The sequence below is a fragment of the Diaphorina citri genome, unplaced genomic scaffold, assembly GCF_000475195.1.
Source record: "Diaphorina citri unplaced genomic scaffold, Diaci psyllid genome assembly version 1.1 scaffold1195, whole genome shotgun sequence".
NCBI lineage: Eukaryota > Metazoa > Arthropoda > Insecta > Hemiptera > Psyllidae > Diaphorina > Diaphorina citri.
In genome coordinates this window covers 27244-52320 of record NW_007378624.1, presented here as the reverse complement: position 1 = coordinate 52320, position 25077 = coordinate 27244, and the positions used below count along the sequence as shown (strand labels likewise).

The 25077-nt window shown below is 36.9% G+C and overlaps 1 protein-coding gene across 1 annotated transcript in view; it reads left to right on the top strand.

Moving 5' to 3' along the window:
• The first annotated feature begins 1518 nt into the window (after window positions 1–1518).
• LOC103514641 (coronin-2B) overlaps window positions 1519–25077 on the top strand; it is a 46793-nt gene continuing 23234 nt past the window's right edge. The window contains exons 1-2 of the mRNA XM_026827555.1: window positions 1519–1752; window positions 9314–9319. Coding sequence (XP_026683356.1) covers window positions 1654–1752; window positions 9314–9319 — 105 coding nt within the window. The 5' untranslated portion in view covers window positions 1519–1653. The remainder of the gene's footprint in view (window positions 1753–9313; window positions 9320–25077) is intronic.

Below are 25077 nucleotides of genomic sequence, written 5' to 3'. Positions count from 1 at the left end.
CTCTCTCTCTCTCTCTCTCTCTCTCTCTCTCTCTCTCTCTCTCTCTCTCTCTCTCTCCCTCTCTCTCTCTCTCTCTATTTCATATTTTTTTTTTACTGCTCCATAAAATTATTATTAATCATTAAAAATTATATTAAGTAGGTAGTTAAATACCTATAATAAACATAATTAGGTATCATATACATCATGATTTATGTCTCAATTAAACCCATTTGTCTAAAGTTCCTAGTCGGTCACCCGTCTAGATACCAACCATCCTCAACGTTGCTTCACTTATTATAATATTCTATCGTCTCCAAACAAAACGAGAAAACCAGCCATTCCGAGAACGAACCTAATCTGTTTAGGATAAAGTTCGACCCGGGCGGGAGTCGAACCCGCGACCTAGCGCTTACAAGGCAGGCACGCGCACGCTACCCTCCAAGCTAATTATTTCTTCTTTTGCAGTGTGAGAGCCCAACTTTTTTAATGAAAATAAAACGCCTGATTAAAAAGGTTAAAATAAGATGCAATCCGTCATACATTTATTTGTGGCGCGATCTAGCGGTTTTCATCAGGAACCCTGTTCAACAAAGAACAAATTCCTTCCCCTCTCTTCATTTTACGAGAAAAGACCAGAAAAGTAGGGGAAGTACGCATGCTTTGTTTATCACAAAAATTTATCAAAATCAAAACAGCGTCACTTTTTATCAAGAAATCAAAAATTCCGGAGGAATCTTGAAAATTAATTAAAATCTGATCTTCTCAAGTGTTTTATCCAAGTGTTTCTCTGTTTTAGCGGTGTATCAGTGCAACAGAATCTCAGGAATAGTATGCCTGTGGAGGATTTGACTGTGAGTTTTGACAACGGGATCTGCGATAAGCCCAAAAATATGATTGATGTGAGAGCCTGCTACAAACCCACTGAAAAGGTAAGTAGGAATAGGAAAGAAAAATACTGCACCTTAGACCTTAGTCTGTACTTTTGGCTTAAACTAGTAAGATCCCAAGTAGTAATATTCTATCGTCTCCAAACAAAACGAGAAAACCAGCCATTCCGAGAACGAACCTAATCTGTTTAGGATAAAGTTCGACCCGGGCGAGAGTCGAACCCGCGACCTAGCGCTTACAAGGCAGGCACCCTAGCTACCCTCCAAGCTAATTATATCTTCTTTTGCAGTGTGAGAGCCCAACTTTTTCAATGAAAATAAAACGCCTGACTAAAAAGGTTAAAATATGCAATCCGTCATACATTTATTTGTGGCGCGATCTAGCGGTTTTCATCAGGAACCCTGTTCAACAAATTCCTTCCCCTCCCTTCATTTTACGAGAAAAGACCAGAAAAGTAGGGGAAGTACGCATGCTTTGTTTATCACAAAAATTTATCAAAATCAAAACAGCGTCACTTTTTATCAAGAAATCAAGAAAACAAAAATTCCGGAGGAATCTTGAAAATTAATTAAAATCTGATCTTTACCAGAAAAGTAGGGGAAGTACGCATGCTTTGTTTATCACAAAAATTTATCAAAATCAAAACAGCGTCACTTTTTATCAAGAAATCAAAAATTCCGGAGGAATCTTGAAAATTAATTAAAATCTGATCTTCTCAAGTGTTTTATCCAAGTGTTTCTCTGTTTTAGCGGTGTATCAGTGCAACAGAATCTCAGGAATAGTATGCCTGTGGAGGATTTGACTGTGAGTTTTGACAACGGGATCTGCGATAAGCCCAAAAATATGATTGATGTGAGAGCCTGCTACAAACCCACTGAAAAGGTAAGTAAGTAGGAAAGAAAAATACTGACCTTAGACCTTATTCTGTACTTTTGGCTTAAACTAGTGAGATCCCGAGTAGTTTTTTTTTTTTAGATGGATGGATTTGTAGTTATTTCAGAAACTACCCTGCTTTGTGTTGTAGTTGTTGAGAGAGGTTGATAGGAAGCTCATTCAGGTTCATTCAGATTTCCCGACAGAAGTTCTCTGTCCTGTAAACCTATGTAGTCAAAAGAAAATAAACTAGCCTTTGTTCCCTAGAAAAAACCTTGCAGGAACTTTGATCGGTACTTGTGCAGAAGTCACGTCCGTGGAATATTGCTACCAAAGGAACTGGCACAAACAAGCAGTGACCAGTGTTATTATAGGGTTAGGTTAAATACAAAAAGGAGCTTTTCTTTTCCACGGACGTGACTTCTGCATAGTTACCCTTTGATTTTCACATTTTGGGAAAGTTTCAACAAAATGTTACAGAAGAGAACCTTACTTGCTCTTGAGAGTTCATCATGTGCACTTGGTTCTTTTAGCCTCATAATCTACCCTGCTTTGTGTTGTAGTTGTTGAGAGAGGTTGATAGGAAGCTCATTCAGGTTCATTCAGATTTCCCGACAGAAGTTCTCTGTCGTGTAAACCTATGTAGTAAAAAGAAAATAAACTAGCCCTTGTTTGCTAGAAAAACCCTTGCAGGAACTTTGATTGGTACTTGTGCAGAAGTCATGTCCATGGAATATTGTTACCAAAGGAACTGGCACAAACAAGCAGTGACCAGTGTTATTATAGGGTTAGGTAAACGCAAGAAAGGAGTTTTCACAAATAGAGCAGTGATTAGTGTTATTATAGGGTTAGGTTAAATACAAAAAGGAGCTTTTCTTTTCCACAGACGTGACTTCTGCATAGTTACCCTTTGATTTTCACATTTTGGGAAAGTTACAACAAAATGTTACAGAAGAGAACCTTACTTGCTCTTGAGAGTTCATCATGTGCACTTGGTTCTTTTAGCCTCATAACAAAGGTCTATGATAAAGTAAGTCTATAATAATTAAAATAAAAACTTTATGTCCATTGAAATAGGATGTGAAGTGCAGTCAGGGTCAGGATAAATAATTTCCATACCTCAACAGCTGGGATTGAACCCAAATTCTCCTATTTACTAGGTGAGTGTCTTGACCACTACACCACCGAGGCAGATTGTATTTCATTATTCTTTGATTAAAGTTGTGTAAGTAAGTAAGAATAACCTCAATTTCATTATATTTATATTATTTAATAAATAAGGTCCAAGACATCTGGAAGAAGGAACACATCATCTGGAAGAAGGAACACATGTCAATAAGTCACAGATAGCCGAGTACATAAGAGATCCAATTTGTACTAGACATCTCTATCACATACATAATACTTAGCCTCATCATGATTAAGATTACATTCACATTTAATGAGTACTAACCAGACTTGTAACACCATAAAGGAACACATGTCAATAAGTCACAGATAGCCGAGTACATAAGAGATCCAATTTGTACTAGACATCTCTATCACATACATAATACTTAGCTTCATCATGATTAAGATTACATTCACATTTAATGAGTACTAACCAGACTTGTAACACCATAAGAAGCCATAATCCGAGAGTAATTAGTCAAATGAGTCGACTAGAACCAGATAACATCAGAAGTCAAAGACCTGGACTAATTATTACACTTGTTATAATTAACTTGAGTAGCCGAGATACTCTATGAGTAAGTAGAGAGGAAACTTTCACTCTGCGTTCATTATCATAAGAGGGTTTTTTCCTTGTTTGAAAGAAATTGTTAATATAATAAGACTTGGTTGGTTACATAGTGAAATATCTACCAAGTAGAATCCTAATGATACTAGGTACTTAATAGAACTGAATAGGTAAGTACTTATTTGTTTATCATAAATTCATCAATTATATTTTATCATCCCAGAATGAGACTGAAATGTCCATTTACCCCCGCAATCTTAATAGATACTCTATGAGTAAGTAGAGAGGAAACTTTCACTCTGCGTTCATTATCATAAGAGGGTTTTTTCCTTGTTTGAAAGAAATTGTTAAAATAATAAGACTTGGTTGGTTACATAGTGAAGTATCTACCAAGTAGAATCCTAATGATACTACTTAATAGAACTGAATAGGTACTTAAGTACTTATTTGTTTATCATAAATTCATCAATTATTATATTTTATCATCCTAGAATGAGACTGAAATGTCCATTTACCCCCACAATCTTAATAAGGTCTCATACTGTAGGTAAAGCTTACAGGGATTTTTTTTTTGTCTAGATTTCTAGAATGACACTTTTTAGTATTTAGGTATGTAGGTAAGTACCTCTAATTTACTAAAGTTCACTATTTCTATTAGTTGCTGAGTTTTTTGATCCAGCCTGTATGTACATAGTTCATTAATAGTTTCAATCATGAAATTGACATCCGGAACTCATCATTAATATGTAAAGCATTCTACAGGGTAGCTATAAATATATCTACTAAACATTGAATGTGAAAATTCTACAGGATGGGTAGTTGAAAAAATAGTAGTAAGTACCAGTTCAGACTTATGTGGCGTATGGTACAGGTGGGCCAATAAATGGTACTTTTTTTAGGTGGGCGAATAAATGGTACACTTACCCTATACAGGGTATTCAGTAATTATTGAACACACTTCTTTGATTTTGGCACCACCTGACACCTCAAGGTTCTTTTGGCGTACCACCAGTGCACCATATCACCAAAGTATGGAAAAGTATTTACAATTCCATAGGTATTTCGATCTAATTCGTCCAAATTCAAAATTCTGCTTTTCCATTGGCTATTACACTTTTCCATACTTTGGTGATATGAGGCACAGACATCTTATAAAATTCCATACCTCGGCTGGGACTGAACCCACGCCCTCCTGTTTACCAGGCGAGCGCCTTGACCACTACACCACCGAGGTAGGTAATGTGACAAACATGAATGCCTGAACAATGAACCTTCAGATCTAAAGCCCATCATGCAAACAACCTTCAATTATGTAAGTTGCCTTTCTATGTGGAATAGAAAGCCAAACAATCCTACCTATCTACCTGGCTATTTATGTCTCCATTTCTATGGGTACAATCCTGTTAGTCTATGTCTCTATGTAGATATGTCTATGTACTTCTATTTGCAATAAGTACCCACGTCATAACAGACATAAAGTGCAATCTATGGATATTAAAATGAAGTCTGTATCCTCAGTGCCATATAATATTTAGCGGTCAAACTTTCTTGACTTGGCGGGGTGGAGCGCTTTATTAGCGCAAGACAGCTTATGGGTATACCTATGTACAATGTACATAGGATATAGACATATGAGTCTCTATTATAGACGTTATTAGACAGCCACTAGTTATTACTGATAAGAGCTATCAGACGCGGATAGTATCTGAGGAGAGCATGGAATTATTGAATCTAGTAATAGTAAATAAATACCTTTACTAAATGATTTGATTATACTTACCACTGGATGAATTGGAGCTGATTGAAATCACAGCCAATAGAAATAGAGTCAAGTCACAAAACGTCTAATCAGATCCCAGTAACATACCCAAGGGCTTAAAATATAGTCAATAGGCCTTCTGGTCCTGGTGGAATATGAACAGGTCCTGGTGCCGTGGAAAGGTGAAGGCCGGGAAAAGCTAGCAGTACATCCGGTCACCCATTCGGATACCAACCACTCGCAACGTTGCTTTCAGTGATCCATCAGAACTGGTGGTGGATTCAACGTACTATCCCCGCCCCACTTTCTTTTTAAGATCAAGTCCACAGGGAAAGTTACCATAAGCTATCAAGTTTACACCACTGCATTAAATGACTACTTACCTATATAAAAAAAAAGCTATATGAAACGTAGAGTGTCATAAAAAAAAATAATGACCATGTCATATTTATTATGCATGCGACTAGGAAAGGGACTCCAGTGAAATGTGATACATCATAATAATAAGAACATTAAATATAACATAGGTAATTAATGTGAAATCATATATGTAATCATAATGAGTTTCATACTTAAGTGTATCATAATTGTATGAGTTGACAAGTTTCCCTTGAGCTACCGTCTGACACTCTAACTGAACTTTAGGTAATTAATGTGAAATCATATATGTAATCATAATGAGTTTCATACTTAAGTGTATCATAATTGTATGAGTTGACAAGTTTCCCTTGCGCTACCGTCTGACACTCTAACTGAACTTCAAATATGCCAAGTTCGTTCCTGGAAGATTTTTCAGGTTCTTTTTGGTACAGTCACAGAGATGTGTACCTACCTGCTCCAAGTACAAATGTTACCCTGGGCAGGCACAGGTCACCTAGAAGTGGATTGAAGTATGGAGTCAGCCTAGATAGCTTACCTAAGTGGAACGGCTGGCTTTCTCCTATCCTCCTCTCTTCGACTTCGGGACGATAAAACCCTCATTACAGCTCCCTCTATCACAAAGTTGCTTTCAGGAACTAGCTCTTGAGGATTATGTTATATCTAACTAACAGAACTAAATATTACAGATACCGGTAAATATTAACTACTTACTGGTTCACTTTCTATTGGTGACAGCCAAAGTCAGGGAATTGTCAGGGAATTTCTCAAAAAATTGACAAATCGAAAAAAGTCAGGGAATTTTTCAAGGCCTAAAAAAAGAAATGTCCAATGGGGGCCGGATCTGTCTGATACGCCCTGTACCTATACGTATTTCTGCTACATATAAATGCGGAAGTGTCTTCTATTCAATTAATGCGCGGATTATGTCTAATCTGTACTTTAACATCTCACACATCCTGAGTCCTATACTAGTAGGTAGCCTATGATAATATTATTATTGTTAATATACCGCTAGATCCAGAGTACGTACGTATGAGATTAAACAATTTGGTTTAAAATTACCGCTCTGATTAATTGCAAGGTGTATGTACCCTTTACTTACCTGACTGGCTGAAATAGTAGACGTATTCTTTCTGAATATATTATGGGCTGACTGTATGGATCTCTCTGTTATACAGTCGAATGTGGATAAAAATATTTATCTCTGTTTAATAGTGCAGTCGAAGAGGAATATTGTTCTACGTAAAGACGAACCACCGTGGTTTAGTGGGCTTCTGATTTGGAGGTTAGTGGTTCGAGAACAACTCAAGTCATATGATTTGGAGATGGTGTAGTTATTACCTTATCGCGGAAATTTGAGAGGATAATAAATGGTTGTGGCTGTCTCAACAAGGCTTTGCCTTTAGGAATTGTTGAGGAATCCTCGAGACCCAGAGAAAATACTCTGGATCCCGGACTTTCCTCTAAAGTCTAAAAGGTTCCTCTACATCTGTGCTCTAGTCTTATTCTAGTCGATTAACATCGCCTGTTTTTTGTCTGTTGTCGTTTTTTGTCCACTTTCGACTGTAGGTACTATTCATATCTGGTAGAGTTCATATACCATAGGTATACATAATATGGTACTAGGTACTAGCTACCTTACTGTTAGAGGTAGAGATGTACCTGCATCCATATACATACAACGGAACGGATGTAAGTTTATTCTCCTGATGCGTATTTCACTTTGTTACAACACTTGGTTTAATTCCATCCAATTCATTCATGTATTAGTTTTCCTGTTTAGGTTTGTATTTTTTTCACGTGTGAATTGTTACATGGGTTTGCTTAAATCGTGAAGATGTAACGCCCATATTTAAGATGAAATAATAACTCACATCACCGGTAACAAAATACAAAATTTACATTACATACATAGGTACCAACCTCAGTGGTGTAGTGGTTAGCACGGTGGACTTTGAATCTGGAGGTTGATGGTTCGAGTCCAAGTCGAGTCATAAAATTTTGTAATATGCATGCTTTTGTAGCACATCAGTTGGAACATATGTCGGGACGTATGAGTGTGCTCCCTGTTTTAGTCAGACCAAAACACGTAAGCTAGGCAAAAAACGAAGAATCTTAGTGACTCATTTTGTACAAAATTACAAATGACTATTCTATGCTGGTTTGATCTCTGATTAACATGACTAGATGGTTAGATCACTTGTCAATTTAGAAATAGTCAGCCTCTCTAAATAGATAGGTAGCTAGCTACCTAACCCAGTGGTATTAGTGGTATCTTATGTGAATTATGTTACCACGAAGCTGTGTGACCCAACAAACAAACCTCAGATGAATGTAAACGTGGATTTTTTGTGGTGAACCTCTTCACAACTTTGTGGTTAGCACAGGATCGCGAGTGTCGTCTTTATTTTCCTCATTTTAAATTGTATTGCCGCCACTAGGCGCTACTCATAAGTAGCTTTTGTCCTCATGAGTATATAAAACCGAAGCGCAAATATCTTCTTCTTTTTCTTCGCCTTTTCCCGTGTTTAGACGGGGTTTCGACAGCGCTAGGGTGATCGCTTTTGAGCTGACATTTGGTTTGGGCTACAAAATTTTACGAGTGGTCGCCCTTCGCACTCAACCTTTGCTAAGTCTTTAGCAAGGGAAATTTCAGGCTGGTATTCTCCCTGTTTAAAGCCCCCCAGCCAGACTATTAGGCTGGTCTACTCTCTGTTTAATGTCCCCCAGCCAGACAAATCCGAATCAGTACTTACCTCCGGAGTGCCTAATTTGATCTGCCATAAAGGCTGCTAACGAAATTCGAAAAAATTATAGCATCGTAATTAAGTGATACCCTTTTCACTGGACTATACTCAGTTATTTTTATAGTTCAATCATTATTCAAACACATCTCTACATCGTAGTAAATACTAGTGAGTAATACAAGTAAATATACATTATTCATTTAATATACATAAGTATTAGTACTACTAAGTAGTACTTACTTTAATAATTATGCTAGTCTCTATTCCGTTTATCATTTGGTTTGGCACGGAGCCCAGAGTTATAGAGGGGAGGGGGGAGGGGAGTATTACAGGAAGGAGGAGAGGGAGCATGGACAAATTTACATTTACAGGAAGGTGGGAAAAAAATTAGATCCCATGCTGAAATAGGACGAAATAAATTTACAGGAATGAAGGTAGAAAGGTTTAAATTTACAGCAGTATGGGGGAAAATATTCACGGGAAGGGAAAATTTACAGGAATAATTGTAGAAGGGGGGAAAAGGGAAAATTTACATAAATGAATGTACCTACCTTGTATACATATTATCGTGCGTTTTGTTTGGCGGCAAGAGAACAATTTACACGGTTGCCATATCGATTTCCCGCGCGGTGATGCCAGCTTGTCCCTTGTGTCTGAAGTTTAGGAGTCTCTTCTAATAAGGAAAGCGTGAAAAATTCCCTGGCGATAAAGAAAAACTCCCCCGGGCTGTCTAGACTGGGTGACGCATTCCTCCCGGACGAAATATGTAGAACTTCTCAAGGATATTATAGAGTTATGTGGCCTTGGGTATAACTTCTTCCATGATGATTGATCTGAGGAATCCACTCTGGTCATGTTCTTATCAGAAATGCATTGATATGATATTATTCTTTTCAATGCATTTCAACCCCATTGATAATATGCTGAACTAAATGAACATTTTAGTTGTGGGTTACCTATTGGTCCTAATAGTGGGGCTGTTGGGGGTATTCATGTAAATATTATGTGTGTACCTATGTAAAACCTAGTTGGGTTTATTATGTAGGTACCCACTCGGCCACGGAGGCTGCAATACATTACGGATGATTACGGTGGAATTGAAGTACAGTAGTATGTGAGTGTGTAGTAGATACTGTGTACATTATTCTAGAATTAAAATAGATTGAAAATGAAGATTTTAAATGTTCCCTCACATCTCTGCCTCTCTGCATAAGAGAAGTAGTAATACTCGTAATTATAGCGGAGATACATAGGAGAAAGAGAATTGGACCGCGGCGCCATGAGATACATACATATACTGATATGTAAGAGGAAATGTGTGATGAGAAGAAATAAATAGTCTCTTAATAAAGAGAACGAAAAGAGATGTACCAGATTCTATAGGGTGGTGAATTCTGTAATGAAACAAATTGCCAAAATCCGAGGAGTGCCTCTTGTTTCCCAATTCTCTGAAATTCCTTACTCTACCATTCAAAAAGTTTAGAAGTTTGTGTTCAAAAAGATTCTTTTTTAAGAGGTTTGATACAGGGAACTGTATCTGCCAAGGTCTTATAGTCCCGAAAGCGAATACAAAAGAAATACAAGATAGGAGAAAGCCAGCCGTTTCAAAAAGAAAGGCCTGGTATTGAAATGAAAATGGCACTTTGTCGGGGAAATTCACTGTTGTCCGCTCTCGTAACAAGTTCGTCAGGTTCTATTAGCCAGGCAGGTACCTGAGGTAGCCATCAGTTTCTATTACCTAGTATGTACTTGTAGGTTGCTAGGTAGGTATCAGGTACCTGAGGTAGCCATCAGGTTCTATTACCTAGTATGTACTTGTAGGTTGCTAGGTAGGTACCTGAGGTAAATCTTCATGCTCTGTAACGTTAAGGTTATCTCTTCATCAGGCAAATCTGCATTAAATATAGATATTTAATCTGCATAATGTATGAGAACCGGAACTACAGAGGCTGGTTCAGTTAGGAGAAACTTGAGAAAGTCGCTCACAATTTTGCTAATTTGGCAACACTTTGGGGACTGGAGTTTCTCATATCTCTGAAGTGATCAAATCTCATATCTTAGCTACTCTGGAGCTATTTTCCGCTGTTTAAATACCTAACGCACCTCAGAATTTTCCAGCAATGACGAACAAATCTCAGGTAAGATGAAACTTGAAACAGAAGTAGGTAAGGAAAATTTGGAGCGCAAAATATGAAGCGCAAAATTAATACCCCTCCAAACATTGAACCTTTTGGAGGCACAAAAAAGTGACCAAGATTAATTTATTTTCCTCTTTCTCCCTTAAATTAGGGGCTTGGGTGACGTTAGGGCTGTTTTTATTACTTTCTATTATTTTTTATTATTATTATTTTTTTTTAACTCCAAATCATGAAAACGGACCTCAATGGTCTGTGTATTGATTAACCTCCCCCTGACTTTCCTATAAGAATGACTCAAGTTTTGCACCATACAAGTTCATTTGAATGTTTCACTTTTTGATAAGGTTACTTTGAGGTTTTTGACACCTGTCTGCAACCTTGGAAAACCTTTGCATTGTTCTTGACGTTATTACTTAATATTTCAGAAGAGAAGGTTGAAGGGTTAAAAGTTTGTTAACCCCATTCTCTGACATGCAACTATGCATGAAGCATGACATTTTGAACTAAATAGGTAATTATATCACTGGCATGTACATAAGTACCTTTTACCTTACCTACATGTATGCATGTACCTACCCTTATCATATGATTTATTGGGGGCAATATATCACATTGAATAACTTTGGAACATAGCCTTTACTTGTATGTAACATTGTAACATGCCCTTTATTCGTATGTAACATTGTCAAATACCCTTTTTAGATAATTAATCTGAGCCATTTAAGTAAGTCAGGGGAGGGGGAAATTTACATGCAGAACTTAGGCAAGTACTATAATGTGGGAGAGGAACGGGGAGGGGGAGGGGAGTATTACAGGAAGGAGGAGAGGGAGCATGGGTATAGGTATCGGTAGTTAGGTACCTAAACGGAAATTAGACAGCAATATATCGACGGCACGCGAAATGACCTTTAGTTAACCCGTTGTGCTTCTCTGTTAACCCTATACGATGCTGTAAAGGTCATGGAATATCATGATCGGGGTTTACCCCTTCCAGACGATTTAACCCTACAGACAGTAGGTCGCCGATCGTTCGCGCAGATTCTCAGCTTTGGACAGAGAGAAAATTCCATACGGATAACGATCATGGGATCATGTTCGTGTTCTAGATTTCTAGAACGATATCAAATCCCATCCGATAAGTACTCCAACAATCCGATATCGTTGTCGGAACGAAAAACTTCATTCTACTAAAACTGTCCATATGATATTCAAATAGTGCCTCTGTGGATTTTTTGCCCCAAGATGCCTATTGAATGTAAAATCAAGAGAATAAGAATAAGGAATAAATCATGGACAGCTGTTTTCAAGATACCTACCCAGTACCCATTTATCTATCTACCGCGAGAACACAGCTGTCCTGGTCAGTTAAATTCGCAAACCATTTCATGTGTGACAAGTGAAATAACGTTATTGTAACAGTAAAAGCAAAAATAATAATGAAATATCAAGATTCAGATTTCTTTATACTTACCTTTTGTTAGATCTAGTACCTATTGTGTTGTGAGCAAGATAGAAGGGAGACTTTTGGCACAAAGGTCGGTAATTCCTTAATTTCTTTCTCTGGTAGATACCTACTCGATATTTACAATGTTCAACGATGTTCCAACTGATGTGCTACAAAAGCATGCATATTACAAAATTTTATAACTCGACTTGGACTCGAACCACCAACCTCCAGATTCAAAGTCCACCGTGCTAACCACTACACCACTTAGGTTGGTTCCTAGGTATGTAATGTAAATTTTGTATTTTGTTACCGGAGAAGAGTTATTAGTTCATCTTAAATATGGGCGTTACATCTTCAAGATTTAAGTAAACCCATGTAACAATTCACATGTGAAAAAAATACAAACCTCAAGAAAAATAAAAATTCCGTTGGTCCTCATTTTTCCTGCTCTATGACTTTGAAACATCACCCAAGTAAGCGTAACTGATCTATTGTGAAGGATCTAGGTTTACCTAGCACTTGGAATCAATTTAAATTGAAGAAAGCATTTACTGATTAAAATTAGTAATGGAACAATAAGTTGGGGGAAAAAACTGCTTGCTGACAGAGTGACAGTACTGGAATAGATTCGCTGTAAGTTTCACCTAGAAAAATCGTTCACAAGGTTTTCAAGACTGACAGTAAAAAAAAGAAGCTTTTATTAGAACAGCGAGACAGACAGAAAGGGTTAAGAAATGCTTTCACCTTTATTAAACTAGAAAAAAGCTGCTCCATAATATCTAGATACATATTATAGGTATGTACGACTGTACGTATATAATAGCTAGATAGATACATAGGTAATAGATATGTTTATCTACCCACATTACACTATAGTGACTATAGGTATTAGGTAAGTATAAATAAGTAGGTAGGTACATGATAAGCTCGTCAGTACTGAGTACCAAGGCAGGTACCTATATTTCTTGCTGAAAACCATGTAGGTATAGGGTGGTACTCATAGTTGATTGTTCTTGGTAAGTTTCGACTAGACGATTTTGAAATGAGTAATTCACTACTTGTTTTTTTAACCATACAACTCACGAACGGTATGTCCAATTTTGATGAAATTTGGCCAAAATGTTCAATGGGTATCGAATCAATAGGTAGGTAACTAACTAGCTAAATAAAATAATTTTTTGGGGGGCCATAAGCCGTCTTCAAATTATCTCAAGCTTGTAGCCAAAAGATCAAAATAAAGGGAGAGAAAGGAATGAAAGATAGTAGGAACAACAAAAAACCGTTCATAGGTGAAAGGAAAATTCGAACAAACTCTGTAGATATGTAAGTATGTATTCTTCTAGGAGCGAGTTATGTGATGTTGATGTTCATCCCTGGCTTTTCTCTGAAATAATGGTAGCAACACTTACGTTAACCTCACAGGAAAACTAATACATGAATGAATTGGATGGAATTAAACCAAGTGTTGTAACAAAGTGAAATACGCATCAGGAGAATAAATTTACATCCGTTGTATATGGATGCAGGTACATCTCTACCTCTAACAGTAAGGTAGCTAGTACCTAGTACCATATTATGTATGTTATATGAACTCTACCAGATATGAATAGTACAGTCGAAAGTGGACAAAAAACGACAACAGACAAAAACAGGCGATGTCGACTAGACCAAGACTAGAGCACAGATGTAGAGGAACCTTTTAGAGGAAAGTCCGCGGGATCCAGAGTATTTTCTGTGGGTCTTGAGGATTCCTCATCAATTCCAAAAGGCAAAGCCTTGTTGAGACAGCCACAACCATTCCCGGTAGGGATCGAACCCGCGACCTAGCGCCTACAAGACAGACGAGCTACCTCCCAAGAGTGCCAAGCTAACTAGGCTGACTACATTTTTTTTTTTTTTTAACTATTTTTTCTCTCTAGATTTTATCTATTTATTATTTAAAGGCTAGATTTTTTTGCTTTCTATTACTACAGTATAGCGGAGCTATACCTACTAGTAATGAAAGTATTGCAATCGGTCCATTTTTTTTTTCTAACTAGCATGTGATTATCGTCATAGGACCATATTCCATTGATAGTTTACATTGTATTCGGACTCAGAGCCCTATACCCTAGGTGTGTCCAAAGATAACACCCTTCCTTTCCTTGCTACTTGATGTGGTGCCTCTGAACAAACATATGTCAAACCTTATGCTCATTATTTATGCTTCATGCTCATTATTATACTCAGTCAGTATTATTATTTGATGCTCATTACATTGGGAGCGATGCGTGTTGACAACTGCCCGTAGATCTGTATTAGGCAATACCTCTGTATTGGGCAATGTTATGATATCACAGGCATAATGGCATAATAACCAGGAGGATTTATGGAGGTCGTAGAGTTTTTAGAGGATTTTGTGATAAAAGAAAACTAAATGGGGGTTTGGTTCGTTTGTTTCATAGAGGTTTACCGTCACTCTATGACTGCTAAGGTTTTTTGCTGACGCCGGTTTTACCTTCAAGTTACCCGCCTTCTTATACATTAATGGTTGATTAACCTCGCCCAACCTACGTAGGGTTGGAAAAAGACGCGGTTGCCTAGATGGTCCATTGGTCAACCAGCCTTAATTTGTGCTCTGAACAACTAATTTTCCTCCTCTCAAGAGTTCTCTTCCGCCCAACCTTTATTCGCCAGAGTGTTGGCAAATTGATGACTGGGTGACTCCAGTCCCCAAAGTGTTGCCAAATTAGCAAAATTGTGAGCGACTTTCTCAAGTTTCTCCTAACTGAACCAGCCTCTGTAGTTCCGGTTCTCATATATTATGCAGATTAAATGTCTATATTTAATGCAGATTTGCCTGATGAAGAGATAACCTTAACGTTATAGAGCATGAAGATTTACCTCAGGTACCTACCTAGCAACCTACAAGTACATACTAGGTAATAGAACCTGATGGCTACCTCAGGTACCTGCCTGGCTAATAGAACCTGACGAACTTCTTACGAGAGCGGACAACAGTGAATTTCCCCGACAAAGTGCGATTTTCATTTCAATATCAGGCCTTTCTTTTTCGAACGGCTGGCTTTCTCCTATCCTGTCCTTCTTTCTTCATTTTCGGGACGATAAGATCTTAGCAATTATAGTTCCCTCTATCAAACCTCTTTAAAGAAATCTTCTAAACTTTTTGAACAGTAGAGTAAGGAATCCAGCGAATTGGAAAATTATAGAGAACAAAGAGGAGCTCCTCGGGTTTTGGCTATTTCATTTCATTACAGAATTCAAAACCCTAATAGAATCTGGTACATCTCTTTTCGTTCTCTTTCTTAAGAGACTGACCTGCCTGGCTAATAGAACCTGACGAACTTCTTACGAGAGCGGACAACAGTGAATTTCCCCGACAAAGTGCGATTTTCATTTCAATACCAGGCCTTTCTTTTTGAAACGGCTGGGTTTCTCCTATCTTGTATTTCTTCTGTATTCGCTTTCGGGACAATAAGACCTTGACAGTTACAGTTCCCTCTATCAAACCTCTTAAAAAAAGAATCTTTTTGAACACAAACTTCTAAACTTTTTGAATGGTAGAGTAAGGAATTTCAGGGAATTGGAAAACAAGAGGCACTCCTCGGATTTTGGCAATTTGTTTCATTACAGAATTCAAAACCCTAGAATCTGGTACATCTCTTTTCGTTCTCTTTCTTAGGAGACTATTTATTTCTTCTCATCACACATTTCCTCTTACATATCAGTATGTATGTATCTCATGGCGCCGCGGTCTAATTCTCTTTCTCATATCTCTCCACTATGTATCTCCGCTATAATTACGAGTATTACTACTTCTCTTATGAGAGAGGCAGAGATGTGAGGGAACATTTAAGTTCATTTTCAATCTATTTTAATTCTACAATAATGTACAAGAAATTCCCTGACAATTCCCTGACTTTTCCAGTCTCCATGAAATTCCCTAACAATTCCCGGTTTTCCAGTCTGGTAGACACCCTGCACCCTGTATATTCCAGACATTAAATTAAATCAGAGTCCCAGGTAAAAGAATAGCATAATCCCATTTCAAACATATGTATGTATATGATTCTGTACCTATACGGTAAAGTACAGTTCAGTAGGTAATAGGTAGGTATATGAATTATTTATGCTTTTGACAGAATAGACCGCACGCATTGTGTATTTACAGAATCACCAGGTGAGATTTTTACAACGGCGCCGCGTTTGAAAGAAATTGATTCTGGTGTCCAGAAGAAATGAATTCAATTTATATCATCCCACTGAACAACGGCTATATTAAGCTGTGTCCACACATAGTCAACGGCCGTCGATCGTCGCGCCGCGTCCATTGATGGCGGTCGACTATGTGTGTGGACACAGCTTAGGCTTATGGGTGTAGAGTCAACAAGACACCAGCAGTAGCTAGAAAGTATCATGATACATATTAGCAAGCAAGTTTTCTGTCAATGGTGGGCATCGAACCCTGGACAAACCGTGCCTCATATTAGTGTTTGTTTAAAATACACCCACATACATAATCTTCCTATCATTAAATTATTATCCACAATAAATAGGTAGCATTTCATTTCACATCATTATCCATATCCTTGAGAAGTTCTACATATTTCGTCCGGGAGGAATGCGTCACCCAGTCTAGACAGCCCGGGGAAGTTTTTCTTTATCGCCAGGGAATTTTTCACGCTTTCCTTATTAAAAGAGACTCCTAAACTTCAGACACAAGGGACAAGCTGGCATCACCGCGCGGGAAATCGATATGGCAACCGTGTAAATTGTTCTCTTGCCGCCAAACAAAACGCACGATAATATGTATACAGGGTAGGTACATTCACTTATGTAAATTTTCCCTTTTCCCCCCTTCTACAATTATTCCTGTAAATTTTCCCTTCCCGTGAATATTTTCCCCCTTACTCCTGTAAATTTAAACCTTTCTACCTTCATTCCTGTAAATTTATTTCGTCCTATTTCAGCATGGGATCTAATTTTTTTCCCACCTTCCTGTAAATGTAAATTTGTCTTTGCTCCCTCTCCTCCTTCCTGTAATACTCCCCTCCCCCCTCCCCGTTCCTCTCCCTCCATATAGTACTTGATGCTTAAGTTCTGCATGTAAATTTCCCCCCTCCCCTGACTTACTTAAATGGCTCAGATTAATTATCTAAAAAGGGTATTTGACAATGTTACATACGAATAAAGGGCATGTTACAATGTTACATACAAGTAAAGGCTATGTTCCAATGTTATTCAATGTGATATATTGCCCCCAATAAAAATATGGTAAGGGTAGGTACATGCATATCTACATGTAAGGTAAAAGGTAGGTACTTATGTACATGGCAGTGATATAATTACCTATTTAGTTCAAAATGTCATGCTTCATGCATAGTTGCATGTCAGAGAATGGGGTGAACAAACTTTTAAGCCTTCAACCTTCTCTTCTGAAATTCTAATAACGTCAATTGAAAAAGAACAATGCAAAGGTTTTCCAAGGTTGCATACAGGTGTTAAAAACGTCAAAGTAACCTTATCAAAAAGTGAAACATTCAAATGAACTTTTTTTTAAAGAGGTTTGATAGAGGGAACTGTAACTGCTATGATCTTATTATATCGAAAGCGAAAAGAGAAGGAAGACAGGATAGGAGAAAGCCAGCCGAGAGAAAGAACCTTATCCGTTCAGGATGAAATCCGCACCGGGGGGTAATCGAACCCGCGACCTAGCGCTTACAAGACACCAAGGCAGACGCTCCAAGCTAACGCTGACGGAAATTAACTTTGGATTTCTAAATCAACAATTTCATTCCACAAAAGCAAAATAGTCAGGTTTAAACAAAGGTTCGTCAACTCTTCACACTATTTATCAAATCAAATATTATATACTTATATCTTAGCGTGTATTCGTGTAAATAAATTTAAATAAAATGTTAATTATTTATCATACCGGCATCGGAAGTATTATCACTATCAAAAAGTCACTACAAAATCAAATAAACGCAAACATTGGAATCATCAGAATCAGGAACGACAGAAAGTCAATATGTATCATGAAACCAAATAAACTAACTTATCTAACTCAATCACATCAGCGTGAACTCAGCTCGGAAAATGGGGCTCAACCACTTTTTTTTTTTCTTCGCTGATAAAGGAAGTTCGAAACACGCTGATTTCAATACGCAAAGTCTACTAAACCACTCACAAAGTATACTTTTAAGTAGCTAATAGTTAATAAATTAATACCGCGTTTACAATACCTACTGTTTTCACTGTCAGACTGAGACTGAAAACTGAAAAGTTCCTTCACACCTAATACTGTCTGGGTAAATGATGGTAAAAGGCTAGGTATAGGTATCGGTAGTTAAGTACCTAAACGGAAATTAGACAGCAATATATCGACGGCACGCGAAATGAGCTTTAGTTAACCCGTTGTACTTCTCTGTTAACCCTACGATGCTGTAAAGGTCATGGCATATCATGATCGGGGTTTACCCCTTCCAGACGATTTAACCCTACATACAGTAGGTCGCCGATCGTTCGCGCAGATTCTCAGCTTTGGACAGAGAGAAAATTCCATACGGATAACGATCATGTTCGTGTTCTAGAAAGATATCAAATCCCATCCGAAAAGTACTCCATCAATCCGATATCGTTGCCGGAACGAAAAACTTCATTCTACTAAAACTGTCCATATGATATTCAAATAGGTAGTGCCTCTGTGGATTTTTTCCCCCAAGATGCCTATTGAATGTAAAATCAAGAGAATAAGAATAAGGGATAAATGAATAAATCATGGACAGCTGTTTTCAAGATACCTACCCAGTACCCATTTATCTATCTACCGCGAGAACACAGCTGTCCTAGTCAGTTAAATTCGCAAACCATTTCATGTGTGACAAGTGAAATAACGTTATTATAACAGTAAAAGCAAAAATAATAATGAAATATCAAGATTCAGATTTCTTTATGCTTACCTTCTGTTAGATCTATTACCTATTGTGTTGTGAGCAAGATAGAAGGGAGACTTTTGGCACAACGGTCCGTAATGCCTTAATTTCTTTCTCTGGTAGGTTAGATACCTACTCGATATTTACAATGTTCAACAGAATTTCTGGTAAATTATGTATCGGGCTTTCTAAGACAGAAAGGGTTAAGAAATGCTTTCACCTTTATTAAACTATCACTTAATTGGTTTTCTTTATTTTTTTTTTTTTTTTTTTTTTTTTTTTTTTTTTTTTTTTTTTTTTTAGTTTTGTTAGCAGCCTTTGTGGCAGATCAAACTAGGCACTCCGGAGGTAGGTGTCTGGCTGGGGGACATTAAACAGAGAATAGACCAGCCTAATAGTCTGGCTGGGGGGCTTTAAACAGGGAGAATACCAGCCTGAAATTTCTCTTGCTAAAGACTTAGCAAAGGTTGAGTGCGAAGGGCATCCACTCGTAAAATTTGTAGCCAAAACCAAATGTCAGCCCAAAAGCGATCACCCTAGCGCTGTCGAAACCCCGTCTGAACACGAGAAAAGGCGAAGAAAAAGAAGAAGATATTTGCGCTTCGGTTTTATACTCATGAGGACAAAAGCTACTTATGAGTAGCGCCCAGTGGCGGCAATACAATTTAAAATGAGGAAAGACGACACTCGCGATCCTGTGTTAACCACAAAGTTGTGAAGAGGTTCACCACAAAAAATCCACGTTTACATTCATCTGAGGTTTGTTTGTTTGGTCACACAGCTTCGTGGTAACATAATTCACATAAGATACCACTAATACCACTGGGTTAGGTAGCTACCTATCTATTTAGAGAGGCTCACTATTTCTAAATTGACAAGTGATCTCACCATCTAGTCATGTTGATCAGAGATCAAACCAGCATAGAATAGTCATTTGTAATTTTGTACAAAATGAGTCACTAGATTCTTCTTTTTTGCCTAGCTTACGTGTTTTGGTCTGACTAAAACAGGGAGCACACTCATACGTCCCGACATATGTTCCAACTGATGTGCTACAAAAGCATGCATATTACAAAATTTTATGACTCGACTTGGACTTGAACCAGCAACCTCCAGATTCAAAGTCCACCGTGCTAACCACTACACCACTGAGGTTGGTAACTACCTATGTAATGTAAATTTTATATTTTGTTACCGGAGACGAGTTATTATTTCATCTTAAATATTATGGGCGTTACATCTTCAAGATTTAAGCAAACCCATGTATAACAATTCACATGTGAAAAAAATACAAACCTCACAGGAAAACTAATGCATGAATGAATTGGATGGAATTAAACCAAGTGTTGTAACAAAGTAGCTGCTCCATAATATCTAGATACATATTATAGGTATGTATAATAGCTAGATAGATACATAGGTAATAGATATGTTTATCTACCCACATACACTATAGGTAACAATAAATAAGTAGGTAGGTACATGATAAGCTCGTCAGTACTGAGTACCTAGGCAGGCAGGTACCTATATTTCTTGCTGAAAACCATGTAGGTATATAGGGTGGTACTCATAGTTGATTGTTCTTGGTAAGTTTCGACTAGACGATTTTGTAATGAGTAATTCACTACTTGTTTTTTTAACCATACAACTCACGAACGGTATGTCCAATTTTGATGAAATTTGGCCAAAATGTTCAATGGGTATCGAATCAATAGGTAGGTAACTAACTACCTAAATGAAACAATTTTTTGGGGGCCATAGAACCGTCTTGAAGTTATCTCAAGCTTGTAGCCAAAAGATCAAAATAAAGGGAGAGAAAGGAATAAAAGATATAGTAGGAACAACAAAAAACCGTTCATAGGTGGAAGGAAAATTCGAACAAACTCTGAGGATATGTAAGTATGTATTCTTCTAGGAGCGAGTTATGTGATGTTCATTTTCATCCCTGGCTTTTCTCTGAAATAACGGTAGCAACACTTACGTCAAGAGAAATCTGAGGAAGCATGCATTAACCTTTTCAGTGTGGAAATGTCAATATTGATTTGACTTACTGTGTCGACCAGATAAACAGTTGGAAAACGAGCAAAAGCAGAGAGTACGTACATATGTAACTATATGTACATACAGAGTGGCTTCAGATGGATTTCTGTACATTTTTTTTTTAATTTCTCCCCCCCCCTTTTACTTTCTATTACTACAGTATAGCGAGCTATACTAGTAATGAAAGTATTGCAATCGGTCCAAATTTTTAAATAAAATAATAAAGGAAGGACGGGCTAAAAATGGAATTTAGTAAAAAGAGCTTGGGTTTGAGAGAAGGATCATTGTAACAGTGGAGGTCTTACGAATATCGTCCAGAAATCGAAGAGAGGACAGGATAGGAGAAAGCCAGATAGTTACATACCTATGTACCTACTCTCTGCTTTTGCTCGTTTTCCAACTGTTTATCTGGTCGACACAGTAAGTCAAATCAATATTGACATTTCCACACTGAAAAGGTTAATGCATGCTTCCTCAGATTTCTTATTTCAGAGAAAAGCCAGGGATGAAAATGAACATCACATAACTCGCTCCTAGAAGAATACATACTTACATATCTACAGAGTTTGTTCGAATTTTTCCTTCCACCTATGAACGGTTTTTTCTTGTTCCTACTATCTTTTATTCCTTTCTCTCCCTTTATTTTGATCTTTCAACTACCTAGCTTGAGATAACTTCAAGACGGTTCTATGGCCCCCAAAAAATTCTTTCATTTAGCTAGTTAGTTACCTACCTATTGATTCGATACCCATTGAACATTTTGGCCAAATTTCATCAAAATTGGACACGTTTGTGACTTGTATGGTTAAAAAAACAAGTAGTGAATTACTCATTTCAAAATCGTCCAGTCGAAACTTACCAAGAACCTTGGTACTCAGTACTGACGAGCTTAATATCATGTACCTACCTACTTATTTATGTATAGTTACCTATAGTGTAATGTGGGTAGATAAACATATCTATTACCTATGTATCTATCTAGCTATTATACATACCTATAATATGTATCTAGATATTATGGAGCAGCTTTTTTCTAGTTTAATAAAGGTGAAAGCATTTCTTAACCCTTTCTGTCTGAGAAAGCCCGATACATAATTTACCTGAAATTCTGTTGAACATTGTAAATATCGAGTAGGTATCTACCAGAGAAAGAAATTAAGGAATTACCGACCTTTGTGCCAAAAGTTTCCCTTCTATCTTGCTCACAACACAATAGGTACTAGATCTAACAGGAGGTAAGTATAAAGAAATCTGAATCTTGATATTTCATTATTATTTTTGCTTTTACTGTTATATTACGAGTATAACGTTATTTCACTTGTCACACATGAAATGGTTTGCGAATTTAACTGACCAGGACAGCTGTGTTCGAACATGATACTTCATGACCTTTACAGCATCGTAGGGTTAACAGAGAAGCGAAAAAAAAAAAAAAAAAAAAAAAAAAAAAAAAAAAAAAATATAGCATAGTAATTAAGTGATACCCTTTTCACTGGACTATACTCGGTTATTTTTATAGTTCAATCATTATTCAAACACATCTCTACATCGTAGTAAATACTAGTGAGTAGTACAAGTAAATATACATTATTCATTTAATATACATAAGTATATATTAGTACTACTAAGTAGTCCTTACTTTAATTATGCTAGTCATTATTCCGTTTGTCATTTGGTTTGGCACGGAGCCCAGAGTTATAGTTATGTAGCCTTGGGTATAACTTCTTCCATGATGATTGATCTGAGGAATCCTCTCTGATGGTCATGTTCTTATCAGAAATGCATTGATATGATATTATTTTTATCAATGCATTTCAACCATTGATAATATGCTGAACTAAATGAACGTTTTAGTTATGGGTTATTGGTCCTAATAGTGGGACTGTTGAGGGTATAATATTATGTATGTATGTATATATGTAAACCTAGTTGGGTGTATTATGTAGGTACCCACTCGGCCACGGAGGCTGCCATACATTACGGACAGAGAAGCGCAACGGGTTAACTAAAGGTCATTTCGCGTGCCGTCGATATATTGCTGTCTAATTTCCGTTTAGGTACCTAACTACCGATACCTATACCTAGCCTTTTACCATCATTTACCCAGACAGTATTAGGTGTGAAGGAACTTTTCAGTCTCAGTCTGACAGTAAAAACAGTAGGTATTGTAAACGCGGTATTAATTTATTAACTATTAGCTACTTAAAAGTATACTTTGTGAGTGGTTTAGTAGACTTTGCAGTTTCGTCATTTGAAGAGATAAATAAAAACCTGTTGTTTTTTTTCAAGCCTTTGAGAAAGTTCATATTTTTTTCCGATTGTAGCATTTGCTTTAAACCTCGAACCATCAAACCCCGAGTTGCAAAACATTTGAATCATTCTCTTATTTCTCTTATCAAAATAGTAAGCTGGTAGACTCTAAAATTATCTAACTCTGTGTTTACCAGAGTTTAGGACTATTATACCGTAACACGTTATGATTATACATACGTTCTAGTCGCTCAAACGTACCTCTTTAGGATTTAACAGCTGTAAGACAATTTTGTAATATTTTTATTTTATTTATTTACTTTTTCGTTAAAAAAGTGCGTATAATTTGGAAATTTCTTTTTTTTTTTTATTCGTTTTATTTCATTTATTTTTATTTCTTGATTTTTATTACTTAGAGGTTCTGCTTGTTTATTTGGTTATTTATTATTTTGTTTGTTTATTGCTTGTGTTTATTTTATTTTTTAATTTATTTTGTTGATTTCGGTTTCTTTTGTTGCAGCATGGTGAAAATTGAGTAATGAGAACAAAATGTAGACTTCCAACTTTTCCGTTAACATTTTTAAAGTATTTATTATTTATCCAAGTTTGATTTCAATTATTACCTATTTTAATTTTATTTAATTTATCTAAGTTTTAAATTAAATTTATTTATTTAATTCAACTTTTTATTTACTCTAGTAATTTAATTAATCTAAAATTACCTACCTATGTAACTCTATTAGGTATAAAAGCTTTTTAATGACCCTACAAAATTAATTAATTAAAATTCTTAGAATTCAAATACCGAACATATTTTTGCCTTTTACATTTTCCCCCCAATTTTTGCCTGAACCGTGTATTACCTAGTAATGTAAATTCTGTAGATCTTTTTTATTTCGTATATTTGCGAGTGGTAGATTTTATAATTTTATTTTTTTATATTTAAATTTGTTTTTGAATTTGGCCGTATTTTGCTCTTGGATTCCTGAAGTGATCAAATCTCATATCTCTGAAGTTATTTTGATCAAATCTCGTATCTTAGCTACTCTGGAGCTATTTTAATCAAATCTCATATCTTAGCTACTCTGGAGCTATTTTGATCAAATCTCGTATCTTAGCTACTCTGGAGCTATTTTCCGCTGTTTAAATACCTACGCACCTCAGAATTTTCCAGCAATGACGAACAAATCTCAGGTAAGATGAAACTTGAAATAGAAGTAGGTAAGGAAAATTTGGACCGCAAAATATGAAGGAAAATTAATACCCCTCCAAACATTGAACCTTTTGGAGGCACAAAAAAGTGACTATGAACTAAGATTAATTTATTTTTCCTCTTTCTCCCTTAAATTAGAGGCCTGGGTGACGTTAGGGCTGTTTTTTTTATTATTATTATTTTAAACTCCAAATCATGAAAACGGACCTCAATGGTCTGTGTATTGATTAAGCTCCCCCTGACTTTCCTATAAAAATGACTTAAGTTTTGCACCATACAATATTGAAGTCTGAACGTATACGATCCTGTCTTCCTTCTCTCTTCGATTTCGGGACGATAAGACCATAGCAGTTACAGTTCCCTCTGTCAAACCTCTTAAAAAAAATCACTTCCTTCGTTCAATGGTTTTCTGTTCTCGCTTTCCAGACAGGACGTCTTGACTTCAATTCCAGTCGTGTCACAGGACACAGAGGCCCAGTTCGGCCATGCCTTTTCCACAAGTTTGGCCATGCCTCGGGATGAACTAGCGGGATTCCGGAGCGAAACGACGGAATTCAGCTAGTATAATTATATTAACTGAGCTAGCAGCTGTAGATAAATATGTTGATTCTTCAGGGCGATTGAGGAGATGGTCCGTCCAACACCCGATTAGCGTAAATCAAATGCGTATTCCTACAGTCCGGAAA